General features: G+C 30.0%; 3 protein-coding genes across 6 annotated transcripts; 2 read left to right on the top strand and 1 right to left on the bottom strand.

Annotated features, from left to right (window-relative positions):
* The first annotated feature begins 153 nt into the window (after nucleotides 1–153).
* LOC125065928 lies at nucleotides 154–4,591 on the top strand. The gene is made up of 6 exons (XM_047673821.1): nucleotides 154–473; nucleotides 572–757; nucleotides 964–1,090; nucleotides 1,425–1,582; nucleotides 1,983–2,087; nucleotides 2,596–4,591. The coding sequence occupies exons 1-6, from the start codon at nucleotides 426–428 to the stop codon at nucleotides 2,749–2,751; spliced, it is 780 nt and encodes a 259-aa protein (XP_047529777.1). The 5' UTR covers nucleotides 154–425; the 3' UTR covers nucleotides 2,752–4,591.
* A 45-nt stretch (nucleotides 4,592–4,636) lies between these two features.
* Nucleotides 4,637–7,677, top strand: LOC125065837 (leucine-rich repeat transmembrane neuronal protein 3). The gene is made up of 3 exons (XM_047673720.1): nucleotides 4,637–5,016; nucleotides 5,571–5,810; nucleotides 5,885–7,677. The coding sequence occupies exons 1-3, from the start codon at nucleotides 4,798–4,800 to the stop codon at nucleotides 6,659–6,661; spliced, it is 1,236 nt and encodes a 411-aa protein (XP_047529676.1). The 5' UTR covers nucleotides 4,637–4,797; the 3' UTR covers nucleotides 6,662–7,677.
* A 747-nt stretch (nucleotides 7,678–8,424) lies between these two features.
* Nucleotides 8,425–18,315, bottom strand: LOC125065328 (tyrosine-protein kinase Shark). Of its 4 annotated transcripts, none has more exons than XM_047672879.1 (14): nucleotides 18,071–18,315; nucleotides 17,450–17,546; nucleotides 17,303–17,379; nucleotides 16,668–16,876; nucleotides 13,411–13,609; nucleotides 13,061–13,201; nucleotides 12,790–12,895; nucleotides 12,470–12,699; nucleotides 12,245–12,385; nucleotides 11,534–11,840; nucleotides 11,102–11,331; nucleotides 10,423–10,622; nucleotides 9,924–10,149; nucleotides 8,425–9,542 (listed from the first exon to the last, which is right to left on the bottom strand). In XM_047672879.1, exons 1-14 carry the CDS (start codon nucleotides 18,104–18,106, stop codon nucleotides 9,330–9,332), a joined length of 2,412 nt encoding a protein of 803 aa, XP_047528835.1. In that variant the 5' UTR covers nucleotides 18,107–18,315; the 3' UTR covers nucleotides 8,425–9,329. The 4 variants fall into 4 exon arrangements, with proteins under 4 accessions (XP_047528835.1, XP_047528841.1, XP_047528849.1 ...); XM_047672885.1 differs by lacking the exon at nucleotides 18,071–18,315 and adding an exon at nucleotides 17,736–17,779; XM_047672893.1 differs by lacking the exon at nucleotides 18,071–18,315 and adding an exon at nucleotides 17,743–17,774.

Raw genomic sequence — 18,315 nt, 5'->3', positions numbered from 1 at the left:
ATATTTATTTGATAGTTTTAATAAATTTAAAACTTTTGAATTTATATCTCCTCCACGGCAAAGTTCGAGATGCTTGTAATATTGCATTATATATACAGTACGAGTCTACGAGACAAACGAGTATCGACTAATGACTATCAGAAGTATCAGAAAGTAGACACTAGACAGTGCTCGTCTTATATTGTCAAATCGGCACTGTCAATCATATTTGATATTTAATTATTTAGTATTTACTTTTATCAGATGCTAAAGCCCAATACAATATTGTTTTATTAAATATTTTTATTTAGTGCTTATTTATCATAAACATATTTGAATTTTATTCTTCAATAAGGGTATTAATAAGAACTAAAGTTGTTTTTTCTAAAGACGGTTACGAGATGAAAATCCGCCTAAAAAACAAAAACAAAAAATAAAATAAGGTAATGGCTGAAATACTCTCTGACTCCGAAAATTCTGAGAGTGCAGAACGCGTAAGTATTATTTAACTTTTTAATTACTAATAGAGTGCTGATCTAAGTTATTAAGTAAATTTATTGAGTGCATCAAGTAATTTAAATATTTTTTCAAGCCTACAAGACCTTCCTTGGCGCAAGTGAAGGCAGTGATAGATTTTATGCAAAAACACCCTGACCTGGCTCATAGAAAGCTAAGATATGGCATGAGTCATGAAAAGTTCAAGAAACTATGGATAGAGCTTTCCAATATTGCCAATTCCATGAAAGGAGCAATGAAATCTACCAAAGGCTGGATTAAGGTAGGTCTGAGCATAATGCACAATTAAATCAAATAATAAATAATAATGCTTTACTTAATTATAAGGAGTAGGTAAAGCATTAATAAAATCATATCTTAAAGAATTTATCATCTTTTTTAAACAATTTAAAGAAATAATATTATTTATTATTTCCTACAAATACTGTGTCTTATAAATAATAAAAATATACTCTTTTATTTTACTAGTTTTGGTCAGATAAACGGAGAAGTGTTATGTTAAAACAAAAACATTTTAACGAAGGAAAGACCCAAGACAAACTTACTCCTCTAGAGCAGAAGATATTGAATATCTGTTTTATTGGAAAACCAGGGAGTAAGTAAATATTATTTATGATCATTATAAAATTGAATACTATTTTGCAAATTCACTCGACAGTACAATTTTTTTTTTAAATTTAATTTAAAATTATAGCTTATTTTTAACCTGTTCATCTTGGTTTATTATCTAATAAAATATCTCAAAGCTGCTCAGAAAAATTAAATGATAAAAAATTCTCTTGCATAGTAACATTATTCATAGAGTAAAATTGTTAAAAATAATTATTATTTATGATTTATTTAAAAAAATATTATTGCAAAATTGTGTTTTCATCCTCGACCCATTAGTATATATTTGAAGATGAATTAACTTTAACACATCTTTACAGAAAGAAGTAAAACAGTAAAAAAAGAACCATGTAATGGTGATAATGGTTCTACAGATGATATATTTAGTAAAGATGAAAGTGACTTAGAATTTCAAGATACAAAAAGATTAGTGTCCACTGAAACAGAAGAACGCCACATGAATATTATGGAGAAAATGGCAAGTGAAGTTTTATTATTATTATTTATTATTATTAATTTGAGAGTGAAAGATGGCCTTGCATTAGTATAGTGGAATGATTGTTTGGTAAAAGTTTTATCAAATTGAGTAATTAATATGGTGATCTGAATCATTGATTGAGAGATGATAGCTGTCAGAGGCATTGTTTTTCGGATTGGATTCCACATCACCAAAAATTAGAGATGAATTTTACTTTAAAATAAATATCTCTATACATATAGAATTCATTGTAATATTTTAAACCAGCATAAATAAATTCCAATAAAAGTTCAGTGAACTTGATAAGATTTGATAAGGGATACCTCATTATTCATAATTTATTTAAAAATAATTACATTAGTCTGTATTTTAGAGATTTTAACCTCTGTTTTTACTACAGGTGGAAGTTATGGATCAACAAGCATCAGCTATGATGGAAATGGCAAAGGCTACTCTTAACAATTCAAAAGCCATGGAAAGAATAGCTGAAGCATCTCATAAACAGGTAATCTTATTTAAATAAGCAATTCATAATTGTAATTTTGGTTTTTTTTAATGATTAAATATTAAATTCTAAATAACTTCTAAGGTTCATCATACCTATGGGAAATGTTGCCAATACTTCGTGGCGTTGATTTTTCGTTAATATTTTACATATAATATAAATAATTTTTCCTTTGTTTTCATTTATTTGTATTGTAAAATATTAAATAAGTCCTATATTAATAATTTGAGCCTCAAACAATTTTTTTTTTTTATGAATTTATAATACTAATTGTTTATAATTCTTTAAGTTAATCCTAGAGATAAATCAGTCACTACTTCCGTTATAAAATTCGGCTCATAACATATCCGTGATATTTCGTAACATTCCTTAAAACACACAGCATCAAAAAAGTAAATCCATCAATACAGTTTCATTATTTTGGTCACTTAAAAATGTTTATTTGTAATCATTTTTTCTTAGAATAATAATTTTAACTAACTTTATCTTAATCAACTTTTGTCTGCAGGCGCTGGCTGTTGATAAACTAGCTGGTACATTTGAGACAATAAATGCATCAGCATATGAAGTAAGGAATGCCATTATAAGTATTGACTATACAATGAAAAGATGCTTTTCAACGACTCCACCACAACATAGACAAAATACGAATCTCTTTAGTTAATTACATTATTTATGTATGTGTGATTGAAATATATGAGAGAATGTTTTTTTTTTTATATTTTTACTCTGTAATAATACTTGCTTTTTATGTGCAAAGCTATGAAAATTATAATTATTTTTGCTAAGGTATTTATAAATTGTATTGTAATTAAAATTTACCGTCATAATTAGTTTTAAGAATTTTGTAGTAACAGAAGGATAGAACAGAAGGATAGAACAGAAGGATAGTTGGAGTAATAGAAGGATTTTAAGAACCTATACTAGTTAGTATGTTGTTTTTTGAGCATGGGGACAGTGATAGTTGGTTTCAGGTGTTGTAAGAAGTGCTTGAACAATAGAGCAAATTTTCACATTTTCTTGGAAATATCACCTTCGGTAGGATAAGTATGCCATGAGTGTATAAACACCTGAGATTATATTTATCCACATTCTGCTAACGTTACAGTTCCTATATGTTTTTTTTGCTTGTATTTCTGACATTGATGGCACGACTGGAATACTGTTTCGTTCATTTTTTTCATTGTTTTCTTTCATAGAGCTCTCGAACCATATAAATAATTCGTCGACATTTGTTCGGGTACCTTTTATTCTTGAGATTGATTTACCTTAACGGGGAAAGGATAAATTGGAAGGCTTGAGGGATACCCAAATTCAACCGTATATTATTTATTTCCGCGAGCTGCTAAGTCAAAGGTCTTATGCTTTATGAGGTAGATCATTTCCCATGTTTTGAATGAAATTCACTCCATACCGTCGATTTTCTTCTAAATTAATGTGTATATCACTTAGTAACTGCTATTATATTTTTTATAAACGGGAACCTAAAATTACGCTTAAATATTTAGATGAAAGCCCACAAACATTATTATTTATCTGTGCCTAAAATAAAAGCCTGTTTTCTTTTGCATTAATTGTATCTGAAATTGCACTTCGGTTTAGAAATTATGGAAGTCAATTAGTGTCACCCTACTTGGTTCTGCTTTATTTATTCGTTAACACATTGCGTCGACTTCCGTTTTGTGTGCTGGGTTTTCAAATTTTCGCTTTAATTTATGATCACATTTTTGGTGCTCATCAGAAATTAATATATCTTTTGATAATCAAGTGGATCTCATGAGAGTGCCATTTATTGTGTAACTTGGCATTTTATTTAACTTATCGTAGACGAATACCTTGTAACTTAGATACCGTGTAAGTCCGCTTAATTATTTATCTTGATTACAGCTGGTGGTGAAACTATTCAATTGAATTATATTTCTTGTCGTCTGGTCTTAACTTTATTGAGTGGAGAGGAAAGGAGAACTGTCTTTTGTTTGGTTCCGCTAAAATGTGTTAAATCATGGGGTAACTACATTATTAACGGTAAATTTCAAAGAAAACGCTATAAGTATATATTATTACCGCCATTAACTACTCTCAGTCACTAAAAATATTATATATTTTTTACTAACTTTAACACGCTACACACTAGAATCCGTATACTACAATGCGCCAACAACTACTACATTCGTACCCATATAAGACGTTCACCTTACCAACTACCCTCTAATTTTATAATAATAATAAGACACAAACGTATTAATCCTCGGACTGTACGCGAAACTGCTATGTTAGAAATCGAGATTAGATACTAACTGTGTATACTATCTATCTCAGCGCTCGTTCTATAAATCTTTAAACGGACGACATTTTGGACATGCACCAGTATTGCAGTTGACCCATCATATATTATACTAATATATTTTAAAATGTTTATTTTAATTGAATATTTTTGCCTAAAATAGTATACAGTTTTACCTCGATCTCCATTAATTAAAGAATCATGACATATTAATAATAAACATAATTTTAAAAAAATGGTTTCATTTAACTACCCATATTTACCTTATAATAAGAGACAAATATTATCTTATCTGCTTATAAAACTGTTATCGCTTTTATCAGTAAGACCAACACTGCTCCATTTCTATAGAAATGCGTCAGAAGTTTGTGTTGTGGGATAGGTATTCATTCAGAATGCAATGTTTCCGTTTAGTATTAATAAACAATGTTGGTCTTAGTTTGTCTCGCAATACTGACCACGATTAACACATGTGTTGGAACCCTTTGTCCGAAACAATGTGACTGTGACATGGACGTTGGTCTAAACAGGGCTACATGTGTGGACCAAAACATTGTAAGTGTGGATGTGGGTGTGCCCAAAGAGGTGCAAGTTTACAGTTTAAGCCGGAATGTTATAAGTGAACTGGAAAACTTTTGTTTTAAGGTATGTTCATTACAATATTGCATAAATTGTGGTAGATTATTGTTTATTAATAAAAAGTACCTTTTCTTAAAATAGTTGATATAAATTTAAATATTTCACACATTCCTTAGCATTGATATTAGTAAAGATTTGTTATTAAATTTAACATTCTTGAAGATCTATTATATCTGTATCGAAGCGATAAAAGCCATTATCTATCGTTTTCAACTTAAAATATATAAAACACATGTATTAATTGTAAGCCTTATATTAACTTGGATGGCAGTAATATTATATATTAATGTTCTTATATTATGTAGGTTAAAATAAAATATTTTAATTTAAACATAAGTACATTATAAGTACTTTAGAACTTCAAGCGTCGTCATTGTTTAATTATCTCTGTTTAAATCCCAATAAGATTACCAACGAACTTAGCGAAAGAGACCAATAGTTGTAAAAAAATAATTATTTATAATAAAAATCGAGTTATTGACTAATCGATTTGATGGATGTTTGCTTAAATATAGTAGCATTCTCATTATATTTAATTATATATCAATTTTTCTTTTCAGGCGGCTGGTTATACAAATCTTAAAATATTGGATTTGTCGTATAATCTTATATTTTGGATTGGTTTACATGCATTTTCTGGCTTAGATAAGTTAACGAACTTGGATCTCAGCAATAATAGACTGAGGTTTATACCTTCTGACTTGTTTTGGGATACGCCACAACTAGAAATATTAGATTTTTCATCAAACGTTTTCGAACAATTGAATAATGAACCGTTTATAATACACACGAAGTTGCAAGTATGTATATTAGCTGATATTATTTTATATTTAGTGTTTCTAAAAATATACTGTATATATATCTTCTGTTTTAGGTTTTAAATCTCAACAATTGTCGTATTAAATTTTTACCAGTGCGAATGTTTAACAGACTGCCTAACTTAAAACAAATAGATCTCAGCGAGAACTACATGGTCAGTTTAAATTTGAACGTGATACGACCACTAAGAAAACTAGAGAGAATAAAATTAAGAAATGAATATTGGCAATGCAACCCAGATTTCATCGCGATTGAAACATGGATTACTTCGCACGACATCAAATACGAAAAGCAATGTACAAGAAAAGTCCCTAAAATGTCTGAAAAGATGATTTCTCTGATTGTTGAAAAAGAATCCGTCGATGTTAATACAGTTTGGAACGTAACTGTCGATAAAAATAATTCTATTGCAGAAGTTGTAACAAATAAAACTAAACAGATGACAACTTTTGAAAAATTTGACCGAGATTTTTCAGCTGTTCAAGCCTTTGTTATCGGCCTGGAAGTAGGCCTGGCAATCGGTATAGTCTTTACTTATATTTGGTTAGTAAGATTTTGCAGTTGCAAGTCAGTGTTCTGTAGGAGGCCCCAAACACGACGACAGCGTAGGATGCAAAGAGTTGACGGGGACATGAGAACTAACTTACTTTGGAATAATGTTACGAACCCCGATTTAGAAACTCCACCACTTTATCGAAGACAATTATCATTACCGGATCGAAGTCCACCTTTTCCTGCAGTTAACATAGCTGGTTTACAGGTTGACGCAATACGTATAGATAGATCAGAAACGCCCCCTCCTCCTTACAACGAATGTCGTTTAAATATATAATCACTTGTTTTAAAGCCGACAAAATATATATTTTAAAAAAAGAACTATGTTGGCAAAAAGCACTTGTAGAAATTATAATAAATTTATAATATTGAATCATTTTCTAATGTCGAATTTATAATGAATTGCATAAGATGATCTTGAATTGACAAGTTTTAATTAAGATTCCATAATGAAAGGTTTTGATGGCGGTGCTGTTGATTACTGATATTTGCTTGAAATAGTTTATTGTTGTGAATTATATTTCTTGGTTTTTACGACATAACAACCATCAGTCCTTAAGTATGGTATTAATAAAATGGTAAAAGAGTAGATTGTCACAGATACATATTTTATATAAAAAATAATTAACAGTCTTTCTTTTTTTATACTTAACATTTGAGAACTTTTATAATACCTATTATATAAATCTGGAATGCGTTTATTCTTTAAAATAAATAATGATGTGATCAATTGGAATGAGTGTCTAATGTTGCTCCAACAATTATTTGTAAATTGTAATCCACATGTGATAATATTGACTGACTGTAAGTGTGTAATGGACGCCTTAGCCGAAATTAACCTCACTACCTGTGAATTTTTTTTTCCTTTGTGATGTTATATTTAACGAACAGACTGTTTTTAATTTGTTATATTACTGTAGTAATTCATGTAATTAATAATAAATTGATTCCCCGTTCTGTATTATTATCACTATTCAGTTATTTGTCTTTTTTAACTAGTAATTAACTATGCACGTAATTATTATAGCAGAGTTCTCCGGCATAAACCCTACTCATACAAAGCCTTTTGCTGTACTGTCAAATATAATATATATTAAATACTAATCGAAAACATTAGTATATTATAAAAGGTTTAGACGATTTTAATATTTTTTAATGATTAAACATATTCCTAACTCGTTCGTATCAATATTTTAGTTGTATAGCGAGCTTTACTTCTATCCACCATGTTAATTTTATTAATTATTTTTTAGTTTAATATTAATTTAGGTTTACTGTAAAAATTATTTGACATAATATAAGACGCTTTTATATTTAAGCTGAAGGAAAAATAAAACAAATAAAAAAAGAAGCAAAAATATAGAATATTTTATTTACTTCATAAATACCATTATCACATTTTTCTTATATATGATTTTAAATTAATATAAAATTATATGCTTAGTCAGACTCGTACAGTAGAATTTAATATAAATTCTTTATAAACTAATCAAATTAAATGGGTAACTACATAATTTTTTTGTACATGATATAACACAACCTCATGGCAATAATTGCATCAAAATACTTTATGGCATTTTCATGGCATTATATAAAATCACCATTGCAGGTTAATAAAATAAAAGCTATCAAAGCAAAATTATCATTGATAAAAAAATACTTTACAAATCCATTGTCATTTTAAATACAAAATCTTATTAATCTAAATCATTTGAAATGTAAAAGGGAATGTAAAAATGTTATCAAATTGAAATTATCCTTGAATATTAAAAATATATTACATTTGATCTATTTTAGAACTAAAGGAACGAAAATAAATGTAATTATATGACTATGCTTATTACAAAAAGTTTCGAATATTTCGTTGTACAATCCATGTATAAAACATACAATTTTGTACACAAATCATTCAATAAAATATATAAGTTGCATAATTATTTGCAATGAATACACATTTTTAATATAAAAGATTCAATATATTATTCGATTTATATAATATAATTGTTTTAAAAAATACGTATTAATGATTTTTTTAACTCGAATAATTCGAGTTTTGTAAGCTTATTAATATAAAACATTAATCTTGTATCACTGAAAAACTTATATAACTTTGTACATAAAATAACATTATGAGGGATATTTTAAATCTACTTCTTATCAGGCACATCATGGCATTTTTTTTTTCAAGAATAATCTGATAATTTTGTACATAAGTAATAATTATTCCAAATACAATAGAATTTGTAAAATTTATTATTAATTATTAATTATTTTACAAGTAATTTATTGTATAAAATTATAATTCATAAAATAAAACACAGTCCAATCATTATTATATGAACTAAATTGACTTGGAATTTGTAGTTGCACTATCTACATCTAAAAACAAGTAATCCCCACTAAAAATATATTTGTAAATAAGACCCACATGTCATGATTCAAATATTAAAAACCTGTTTATACACATGATGACATCAAAAATTATTTATCTCTACAGAGATTCCTAGCCCATTGTACACAATCTCTATATAATTTTGGCATGCCTTGAAATATATCCATATGTGTGCCACATTTTTGGTTAAAATAATAGCATTATTTCCAATTTATTAAATGCTGAACAATGTTACTTGAGATTAATCTGATTGGTCAGTGTCAGTCGTTGACGAAATATGCGACCATTGAACATTTATTACTATATATCGAATATATCGAAATTAGTAGATTGACTTTACTCATCTTTTTAGGAATTGATGATAGTCATGTCAAATTTATTTACAAATTGTTACAATCAAATTAACTCATGCAACTAATTATCACAGAATTTTCTGTATTGTATTTAACAGTTTCAAAATCATCTCTGCTTACTAGGCAATCGATAGATAGTTCTTAAAGAAAATATATAATGTTTCAAATGTCATGTTATATGTATCATGAAAATATTACCTTCATATATTTTTATACGCTAATTCTTCATTATCAACTGCAATCTGACCAATGTTAACATAGTCGGGATTCTGGGAGAAAACATCAACGAGTTTGCTGAAAGTAGGCCTGAGGTCAGGGCTGTAAGCCCAACAGTCGAGCATCACTTGATAAATTTCATCAGGGCAGTCCTCTGGTCGTTCTAGACGTTGACCACTCTCTACTATTTGTATTGCCTTTGGAAAATACGATATAAAATTATTTTATTTAATAGTAAATTTATTTTTTGGTTTTTTAAAAACCAAATTTACACAAATAGAAATATCAATTACTATGACAAGTTATAATATTTTTGAATTAATTATCCGATTACCCAGAAATTCATAAATTAGTGTAGGGCAGACAGTATTAAGTTAACAGTAAGTTCAATCTGAGCTGTAATATGATATAAAACACTTCCGTAATTAGGCTCATGTTCACTTAAAGATATTTTAGAATAGAATTATTACAAAATGCTTATTCGACCTTTGTTTGAAAAAATTTTAAAAGGTCAGTAAGTAGGATTTGTACCTATTTATTATTGCTACTTAATAAAAAGATGTTTTATGAAAACTAACCTCAATTCCTCGCATTTCACCATATGGTTGCTGGCCGTATGAGAACATTTCCCATAGCGTAACGCCATAACTCCAGACGTCGCTCTTATGACTGAAGGTGCCGTAGTTATACGACTCGGGAGCATACCACTTGATAGGCCATTTACCTCCATGGCTCGCTTTGTAATATGAACTGTCGGTTGACAGGGCACGAGAAAGACCAAAGTCGCTTATTTTTGCTTGACACCTGATGAGAATAATAGTTAAAATAAAAAACGTTAATAGTTTTCTTTAAATACATATTATTAAATATTCGCGTTAAATTATATTCTAAGAATATTGAAAAGGTTAATATTTGGACCTTTAGACGGTCTATTTTCAAATATAGTTGTAAATTTAGTCGAGTAAGATGTAATAATTTTACATTTGTGTTTTAAACGTAAACAACGATTAATATAATCTGATGCAATACGGACAGTGAAATATTAATGAGTGTAAGTGTAAGTGAGTAATGAACAACCTGCTGGCCAGAAGGATGTTCCTGGCGGCCAGGTCGCGGTGAACGAAGCGGTTCCGCTCGAGGTAGTACATGCCGGACGCCACCTGCCACGCCCACAGGCGCAGCTCGTACCCCGGCGACGGCCGCTCCGGCGAGCGCAGCAGGTGCTCCAGCAACGAGCCCAGCGGGACCAGCTCCTGCACCATCGCGAGCGGCGGCCCCTGTCACATACATATACAACTGAATAAGAATAATCTTTTATATATTATGCTAAATTGAGTATAAATAAAAATTTAGCTTACATGCTACATATAACACTCTATACACGCTAGCATACAAATAATAAATTATTCGGTAGTCTATTTCAATCACAATAGGAAGGCAAATAAAAAACGTTTCATATCTAATTGGCGCGGTATCATTGGTCGAGAGCTTAAATAATTTATGATATTTATTATGAATTTTAGAAAAATGGCGTTTTGAACATCGGTAAATCTGTAATCGAAACTTTGAAAATTAAATTAAAGTGCATATAAGTACTTTAGTAGAATAGTGTTGTATTATAAATAAAGACATTTATCATGAACGAGAAGTTAGTAGTGCACAATATAGCTGAACTACTAGCGGATCGCATGGAATAAGTGAATCTAAGGTTCGTTCACCTAGTAAATAATCAGAAGCAATCGGGTAACGTACTCACCAGCGAAACGCCAATGATCCGCACGATGCAGGGGTGGCGCAGCGACATCATGAGCTTGGCCTCGGACAGGAACTCCCTCTTGTTGGTGTCGGTGTGCTGCACGTGCAGCGTCTTGACGGCGACGGGCGTGGGCGCGCGGCCGGGCGCGCAGTGCGCGGCGCGCAGCACGGAGCCGAACTCGCCCTCGCCCAGCACGGCGCCCAGCGTCAGCTCGCTGAACGGGATGAACTCTGGAAACGCCAACATTTCTCATCTCATATTTAGCGATCCCTTCGAATTACCGAACATGTAGCATGTTACATATGTATGTACTTAGGTAAGAAGAGACCCTTGCTGTGTTTATAGATATATTATATATACATATATAATTTTTAAACATAATATTTATAATACAAAAATTGTATTTCGTTTACGTTTTTATCTTAAAATTACCTTGCAGTGTGGATAGCTGGCCTTCAGAATTTATCGATATTTCATTGTAATTTTCAGCAAGAGAAACGACTGCACTGTTATTGACTGGCACTTTGTATGTGTCATTGTCGGTTTGACTGTCGTCATTATTATTTATACTGTCGTTGTTGAAATCAGAAGAGAACGACAAGTTTCTTGTGAGGAGTTCAAAAGCATTATTGTTGATTGCCGATTCGTCTTTCAAAATATCATGCTTTACGAGTGATAGCGACTGGTTCAAAATTGCTCGCTTCGGGGAAGATTTTTTTGTTCTTGGCATTGTTGAGAACTGAAATATAAATTCACATTTGCTAGTAAAAGTTACCTTTTTAGAAAAGTCAAAGACGACTTTAAATTCATAATAGTATATATTTAACTAACATATGACAAAGAAAAGTAGTTAAACTATTTGAACTTGAATTGACGTCATAAGTCAAGATCTAGCATATATATACATATATACCTTATGTCAGTAAAAATATTAACAGTATATGGAAATGAAATTAATGAGTATAAATAAGTAGTTAAGTAGTATTTTATTATAAATATAGATTAGATAATGTTATATATATAATTGTTTAGTAACTTTTGTAGTAGATAATAATTTCTATTATCAAATTGAATGATAAATGGAAATCTAATGTTTGTATTACTTCTGGACTTGAAAAAATATATTTATAAATATTATCTCACCTCGGGCAAGGGAGGCTTAGGCTTGGGGGGCACAGGGGTAGTTAGTCTCGTGGGTAAACCATCAGGCACAGTGCTGTAATGTTCTATTAATCTCTCTAATGACTCTAAATATGGCCCATCATCTATAAACAACCACTCATTCTGAAATTAAATCAATTATTTAATAATTAAGTGATACATTTAAAAACATTAAAAAAATGAATAGATTCATAAATTAATAGCTACTTCTTTTCTAATTATGAAGTTGTATGGCGTATTTTCACTGAGCATCGTCAGCACATATGCTCCGGTGTGTCTCTCACTGTATCGCACGAGGAACACACCGTCTGTCACTTTATCCTGCAAGTTGTGTTGGTTGCAGTACTCCTCTAGTGTTTTAACTGCTTCATCACGATTCAGTGTACCATGATACCAATGGCTTTTTGTAGTATTCGATTCTTCTGGCTTATAATTTTCTGTAATAGAAGTTAGATATTGAGTAGATCAAAAATAGGAATTTAATAAATAAAATACCGTTTAAGGGATTAAATTTCATAAATACTTACTGAGTAACTGGTAACATTCAGTATGACCATAATGTTTTGCCAATTGAGCGGGTGTGTCGTGAGCTAATGTTCTCGGGTGGGATGGAGCTTTCAATCTTAACAATACCTACAAAAAAATATTATACCATATAGTTTATTTAGCAAATTTGAAACACATGTATTAGTTGAGCATACAAAAGATCGATAAGTAATCTTTTTAGAGAAGACCTGTGGCAATAACTATTCATATATAAAAGAGCAACATATTTTTTTATAAAAAATAGCAAAGTACCCTTATGCATTCAATGTGTCCTCTCTGTGCAGCATCATGAAGAGGAACCTTGCCTGTAGGCGCGTGTCTCATTTGATAGTTTGCATTTCCTTTCGTTATCAGCAGTTCTGTAGTACTGGGCAAGTTGTTTTGGCAAGTGTACTGTAATAACAAAATAATATGAACAATGTTAAGAAGAAAAATAAAGTAGTAAATAATAAATATTATTTTTAAAAAGAGTCATTGAGATGAAAATACAGGGTGTGAAGATGTCTATTTCAAATGGCTTGACACTTAATTGGCGGTTTAGCAAGCAAGTTCATCAGTAATGGCTCGCATCTTGAACTGTAACTTCAAAAGTCTACACTTACATGCAAAGGCGTGTACCCAAACGAATCTCGAACGTTAACAGTTGCACCACTCTCTATCAACTTAGCTAATATGTTGTCCCGGCCTGCTTTAGCAGCTATGTGTACTGCCGTTTGTCCGTCTTGGTTCTTAGCGTCGCGACTGCGGTAACCGCACGCCAGCAACTGGGAGACGATGTTATAGTCCCCTGCTTCTGTTGCTCTGAAAATAACAAATAAACATCATCATACCGAAATTGATCTTAATAAATTAAAATTATAGTAATTTTAAATAAATATGTACAATTCTATTACAGCATAACGTAACTATAAGTTAATTTCAACGCACCGCGGCGGTGGTGCAAACGGCAAACCATGGCTGTCGCGCTCTGGCAAATATCATTGACAAATCTGTTTTTGACTGTTGACTTTCATAAAAAAAAACATTTGTAACTTCACATTAATAATAATAATCTTTACAGTTTACATTATTCATTCGCCTTAATAATATGTTCAATTGTGTGTTATTGACCTGTATTTAGATCTCCTGTTACATTACAATAGACGTCAATTACCTTACTTTTTTATATAAAAGATGTTGTATAGAAGCAAAAATAAATCAACACTATATTAATCTGAAATAATTGTAGATTATAAATAATAATACATTATTAATGTTGTTGATATAATATTTAACAAGTAACTGATATCCTTTATTGTCATCGTGATATCAAACGCAAATTTAGGTTAAGCACAATGGTCTAGTCAGTCAGTCAAGTTTATTACATAAAATATGTATTGGTTTTAATTAAGACCCAATGTTGTTTTATTTATATTGCTGTCTAGCCTTTTTTTATTAAATAATTTTTACAACTTAGGTTCTTATTAGATACCTATTTGAATTCGAACTATATTATTTTTAAAATGATAACATTTATATTGTTTATTGCATAAAATTTTACCACGGTTATCTTAATCGCGACAAATCTATGGTCCTCTGTAAAAAAATGCCAAAATAATACATGAGTTAGGTACCTAAATAATATTACTCATGTCTTGAGAATGTCCATATGATAATATTATCATAACGACAATTCGAGATACATCTGTGTTTGACGATGAATCATAATTTACATTAATGATTCACTAATTACATTAACACTTCTTAGTGACGATATTTTGTTTACGCTTTAGATTAACATCTGTTTGTCAAATAATATATAGTCGTATATTCTATACAATATGAATAACTTATATTAGGAATACTTTATAACTATTATGATTTATTGAAACCAAATAATAAAACAACACTCATTTTCGATATTGTTGTTATAGGTAGTCAAGTCAAATTTCATCTGGTATTTTGTTTAATGGCAACACTAGTTTTTACAAATTCAAATGAGTCCTAATAAATAATTCCCACAACAATGTTTGATGACCACAATATGACCTTTGTCAATGGCGTGTACCCGAACGAATTACGTACGTTGTCCCACTACCACAATTTTTAATTATTGTGTAACTTTATTTAATTTATTGCACTATCAGTGCAAATTTGAATTGATTTATTATATGATTTAAATATTTATATACTGATTGATTGATGATTTAAATATATATATACCATTTTAACTTTATACTGAGCTTTTATATTCATATTTTCTGAATAGGTACTTATAAAATAAAAACTAAATATTCTAGATGTTGGTTTTAGTTTTATATAAATATTACAGTGCGGTTTTCTATTCATTATTGCGAATAAAGTGTAAGAAAATAAAACTTATTGACCGAGACAATAATTTTAGTCCTTACTTTTTTAATAAACATAATTTATTCAGTACAATGGCCTTATCAGTCAGATGGTCAGTGTCCTTCTCAATATTTATTGTATGGACATATTCGCTCCAGAGCAGGATATTATCAATAAACTTGTCACTGTTTACAGTACATCACCTAACGCAATAAGAGTAAAACTACAAGGCTATTGACTTTACAATTTCAATTTGATTTTCCTTATCGCCAATCTGAGGTCAAATTTTATGACACTTTAATTTTTGAGAATATTTTCCTATGCTAGGATGAAGGTTGACTAGACGAAGACGAGAAGGCCAGCAGTCTTAAAGTTCATAGATAGAGGAAACAATCTAAGGAATGTTCAGGATTTTTAAAAGTATTTTATGTTATAGATTTTGATAAACCAGGTCAATGGTTATCAATAAAAATGCCAATTTCAAACTTTGCATTTTCAATATGATACAATTCATTTTCTTTTAAGGGTCAAGAGGGTCTGAACAACCGACTAAGGTTAGAGAACTGGGAGTGCCAGAAAAATATACTTAAGACATTTTTACATTCTATGGCTTCACCGTCGAATCACATTAAATATGTCAATAAATAAAATGGGACACACCGAAGATATATCTGTTAAAAAGGAATATTTTACTATAGTAAAAGTTTAAAGGAATATTTTACTATAGTTAAATTTTAACAGACCATTCTTGATAATAACTAAAAAGTAAAAAAAAAAACAGTTTACACATTGAGTAATAAAGGATAAAACAGTGTATACTGAAACAGTGTATATCTCTATGCATTGGAACAATAAAACAACAAGAAAAATTAAGGGCAATTTATGAAGCTCACTTCTTAATAGGACTTCCTCCTTCAACTGTTATTGTTATTGACAATCACACTAAACAATTTCATGCTTGTTTATATAATACACTGAAGCCTATTTAACATACAATATATGTACTTATTGACATAAATGTTGTTGATAAACAAACTTTTATAAGTGACTCATAAATTGTTTTATAATTGTGTTAGCAGACAACATTAGCTAAGGGAAATTTTAATGGATTTTTTTTTATTGAGTAGATTCGATAATAAATAATTATATTATAAGCCTATCATCATTAATGTTATAGAGAACTAGCATTATTCTATAATTGTTTGCTAGTAGCACAATTTCTGATATCTATTGCATTGCGAGTGTGGAATTGAATTTGTTACTAAAATTCTTCAAGAACTGACATACCACTACTTATCTATAACTTTACCATTTGAACAGTAAAAAGAAAAATAGCCTATGTACGTCCTTGGAGTTCAAGCTTGCTTCGCAAAATATTTAATCCTTATTGGTGAAATTATTAAGCGTAATAGACTGAGTTACTTTTGTATTAATATCATCAGAATAGATGTACTCAAATCTTCCCATAAGTAAGTATATATAGATTAATCCTTTTGTACAACATAAAATATGAAATTATTATTATTATTACCTGTGTAAGAGATTAGTGGTACCCTGAGTTCGAGATTCATGTGGTGGTGGCTGCCCTTTGCACACAATAGATAGCCTTGTGACAAGTCCGTTGGAGTCTCCACGATAATGCTGTATAAGCGTATCCAATCCATGTACAGTTGTATGTTCTTCAATAGAAAAAAATGCATCTTCGCCATGTCTTCTGATTTGATAGTGTACTACTTCTCCCTGCAATATATATATATATATATTTTATAAAAAGACATAGTGTTGGATATGAATTCAAAATTAAATTAATATTTTAAAAGCAATTAAACTTTTATTATTAAATTTATAAAGTAAAATGGTTTATTTTACTTCAAAGATATTGCTATAAACGCAAGCCGAGCTAAACCGAGTCTGTGGTTACAAAACATGTTTAATACATTTCACTGTTTTTGTATTGAAATATGTAATATTTTGCATTAAAATGCTAGCAGAAAGATAGAAATATAATGTAATATTAATAAATAGACTACTGGCACAGCATACATCTAATATACTGTTTTTTGCTACCTTTGTTAAAAAAAGTTATAACAAAGGTTACAAATATTTATGTTTTTTTTTGTGTAATTTATATGAAATTTTACCATCACTTTGTTAACAAATATTTACCTGATGTAAAACTGAAAGCACGAAATCTCCGGGCGAGGAATTACTCTCACGCACTAAGAAAACACCATCTTCGCCCTCTGAAAAGTAAAACAAGATGATCAATACAATCGCAAGAAATGCGAGCCCTGTCAATTACTAAAAACTCACCTTCTTTCAAAAGCTTCTCTGCGGTATCCCGAGATATTTTCCCATGAAACCAGTTTACATTATCCTCTCTATTCATTCTCACCAAAAAAGAGTTCGTCTGAAAAGTTAAAACTTGTTCAACAAGTGTCACACTGAACGCAACAGATGATCGAAATACTTTATACCGTTTGTCACATAAATCACATCACTACTTCACTATTTTAGTTAAAATCGCTTACTTTTCATTTAAGTATAACCATATATCAAAAATTTTGCACAATAACTATCATATAAATAGATAATTTACCATTTACCTATACAGAGATCATCAACTTTTTGTCTTTTATTTCTTTCTAACCTACAGCACATAGCATTGAATAGCTTGAATGTTTTAAATTCTAGTTCAGTTTCGCCATCTCTTTTACATTAACGACGCTTACATTGCGTTAAAAAGAGATAGAGTGATTATATATTACATTTATTTATATAGTGGAAATGTAAACGTCAAACGTCAAGTATCCAGTTAGGTCAAATAAGAAACTGATTTTTTTTTTTTATTAATTAGTCATCTACATTGAGAGGCTACATTTGCTAAATAATTTAATTAGTTAATACAATAATATATATTACAAATAATCTTACCTTGAACAATATCAATGACGTCATGGTTGTTATCATGATATCCAACTTTGGAAACTCACAAAAATATTTACAAATATCCGATTGCACGATATATCGTCTATTTAATTTTCCTACGTTTTTTTAGGAAACACATTTTATAAACTTAATTGATATAGAATTTTACGCAAAATTACTTTGTACATAAAAGCGTTCACAGTGAACGGAGAGCGTCTAGAAAGCAGCCGGCAGACAGGCGCGGTATCCCC

Source organism: Vanessa atalanta, chromosome 1 (genome assembly GCF_905147765.1).
Source record: "Vanessa atalanta chromosome 1, ilVanAtal1.2, whole genome shotgun sequence".
Taxonomy (NCBI): Eukaryota; Metazoa; Arthropoda; class Insecta; order Lepidoptera; family Nymphalidae; genus Vanessa; species Vanessa atalanta.
The sequence above is the reverse complement of the archived record's forward strand: the minus strand, read 5'-3'. Positions and strand labels throughout refer to the sequence as shown.

Bases quoted from the DNA above. Each gene is read 5' to 3' on its own strand.
- LOC125065928 (XM_047673821.1), top strand. From the start codon at position 426: ATGGCTGAAATACTCTCTGACTCCGAAAATTCTGAGAGTGCAGAACGC. The intron at 1,091-1,424 runs GTAAGTAAATAT...ACATCTTTACAG, and splicing joins TTTTATTGGAAAACCAGGGA to AAAGAAGTAAAACAGTAAAA. The intron at 1,583-1,982 runs GCAAGTGAAGTT...TTTTTACTACAG, and splicing joins TGAATATTATGGAGAAAATG to GTGGAAGTTATGGATCAACA.
- LOC125065328 (XM_047672879.1), bottom strand. From the start codon at position 18,106: ATGATAACAACCATGACGTCATTGATATTGTTCAAG. The intron at 12,386-12,469 runs GTAGCTATTAAT...ATTTAATTTCAG, and splicing joins ACTTCATAATTAGAAAAGAA to AATGAGTGGTTGTTTATAGA. The intron at 11,841-12,244 runs GTGAGATAATAT...TTTATATTTCAG, and splicing joins CTAAGCCTCCCTTGCCCGAG to TTCTCAACAATGCCAAGAAC.
- LOC125065837 (XM_047673720.1), top strand. From the start codon at position 4,798: ATGTTGGTCTTAGTTTGTCTCGCAATACTGACCACGATTAACACATGT. The intron at 5,017-5,570 runs GTATGTTCATTA...TTTTCTTTTCAG, and splicing joins TGGAAAACTTTTGTTTTAAG to GCGGCTGGTTATACAAATCT. The intron at 5,811-5,884 runs GTATGTATATTA...CTTCTGTTTTAG, and splicing joins TAATACACACGAAGTTGCAA to GTTTTAAATCTCAACAATTG.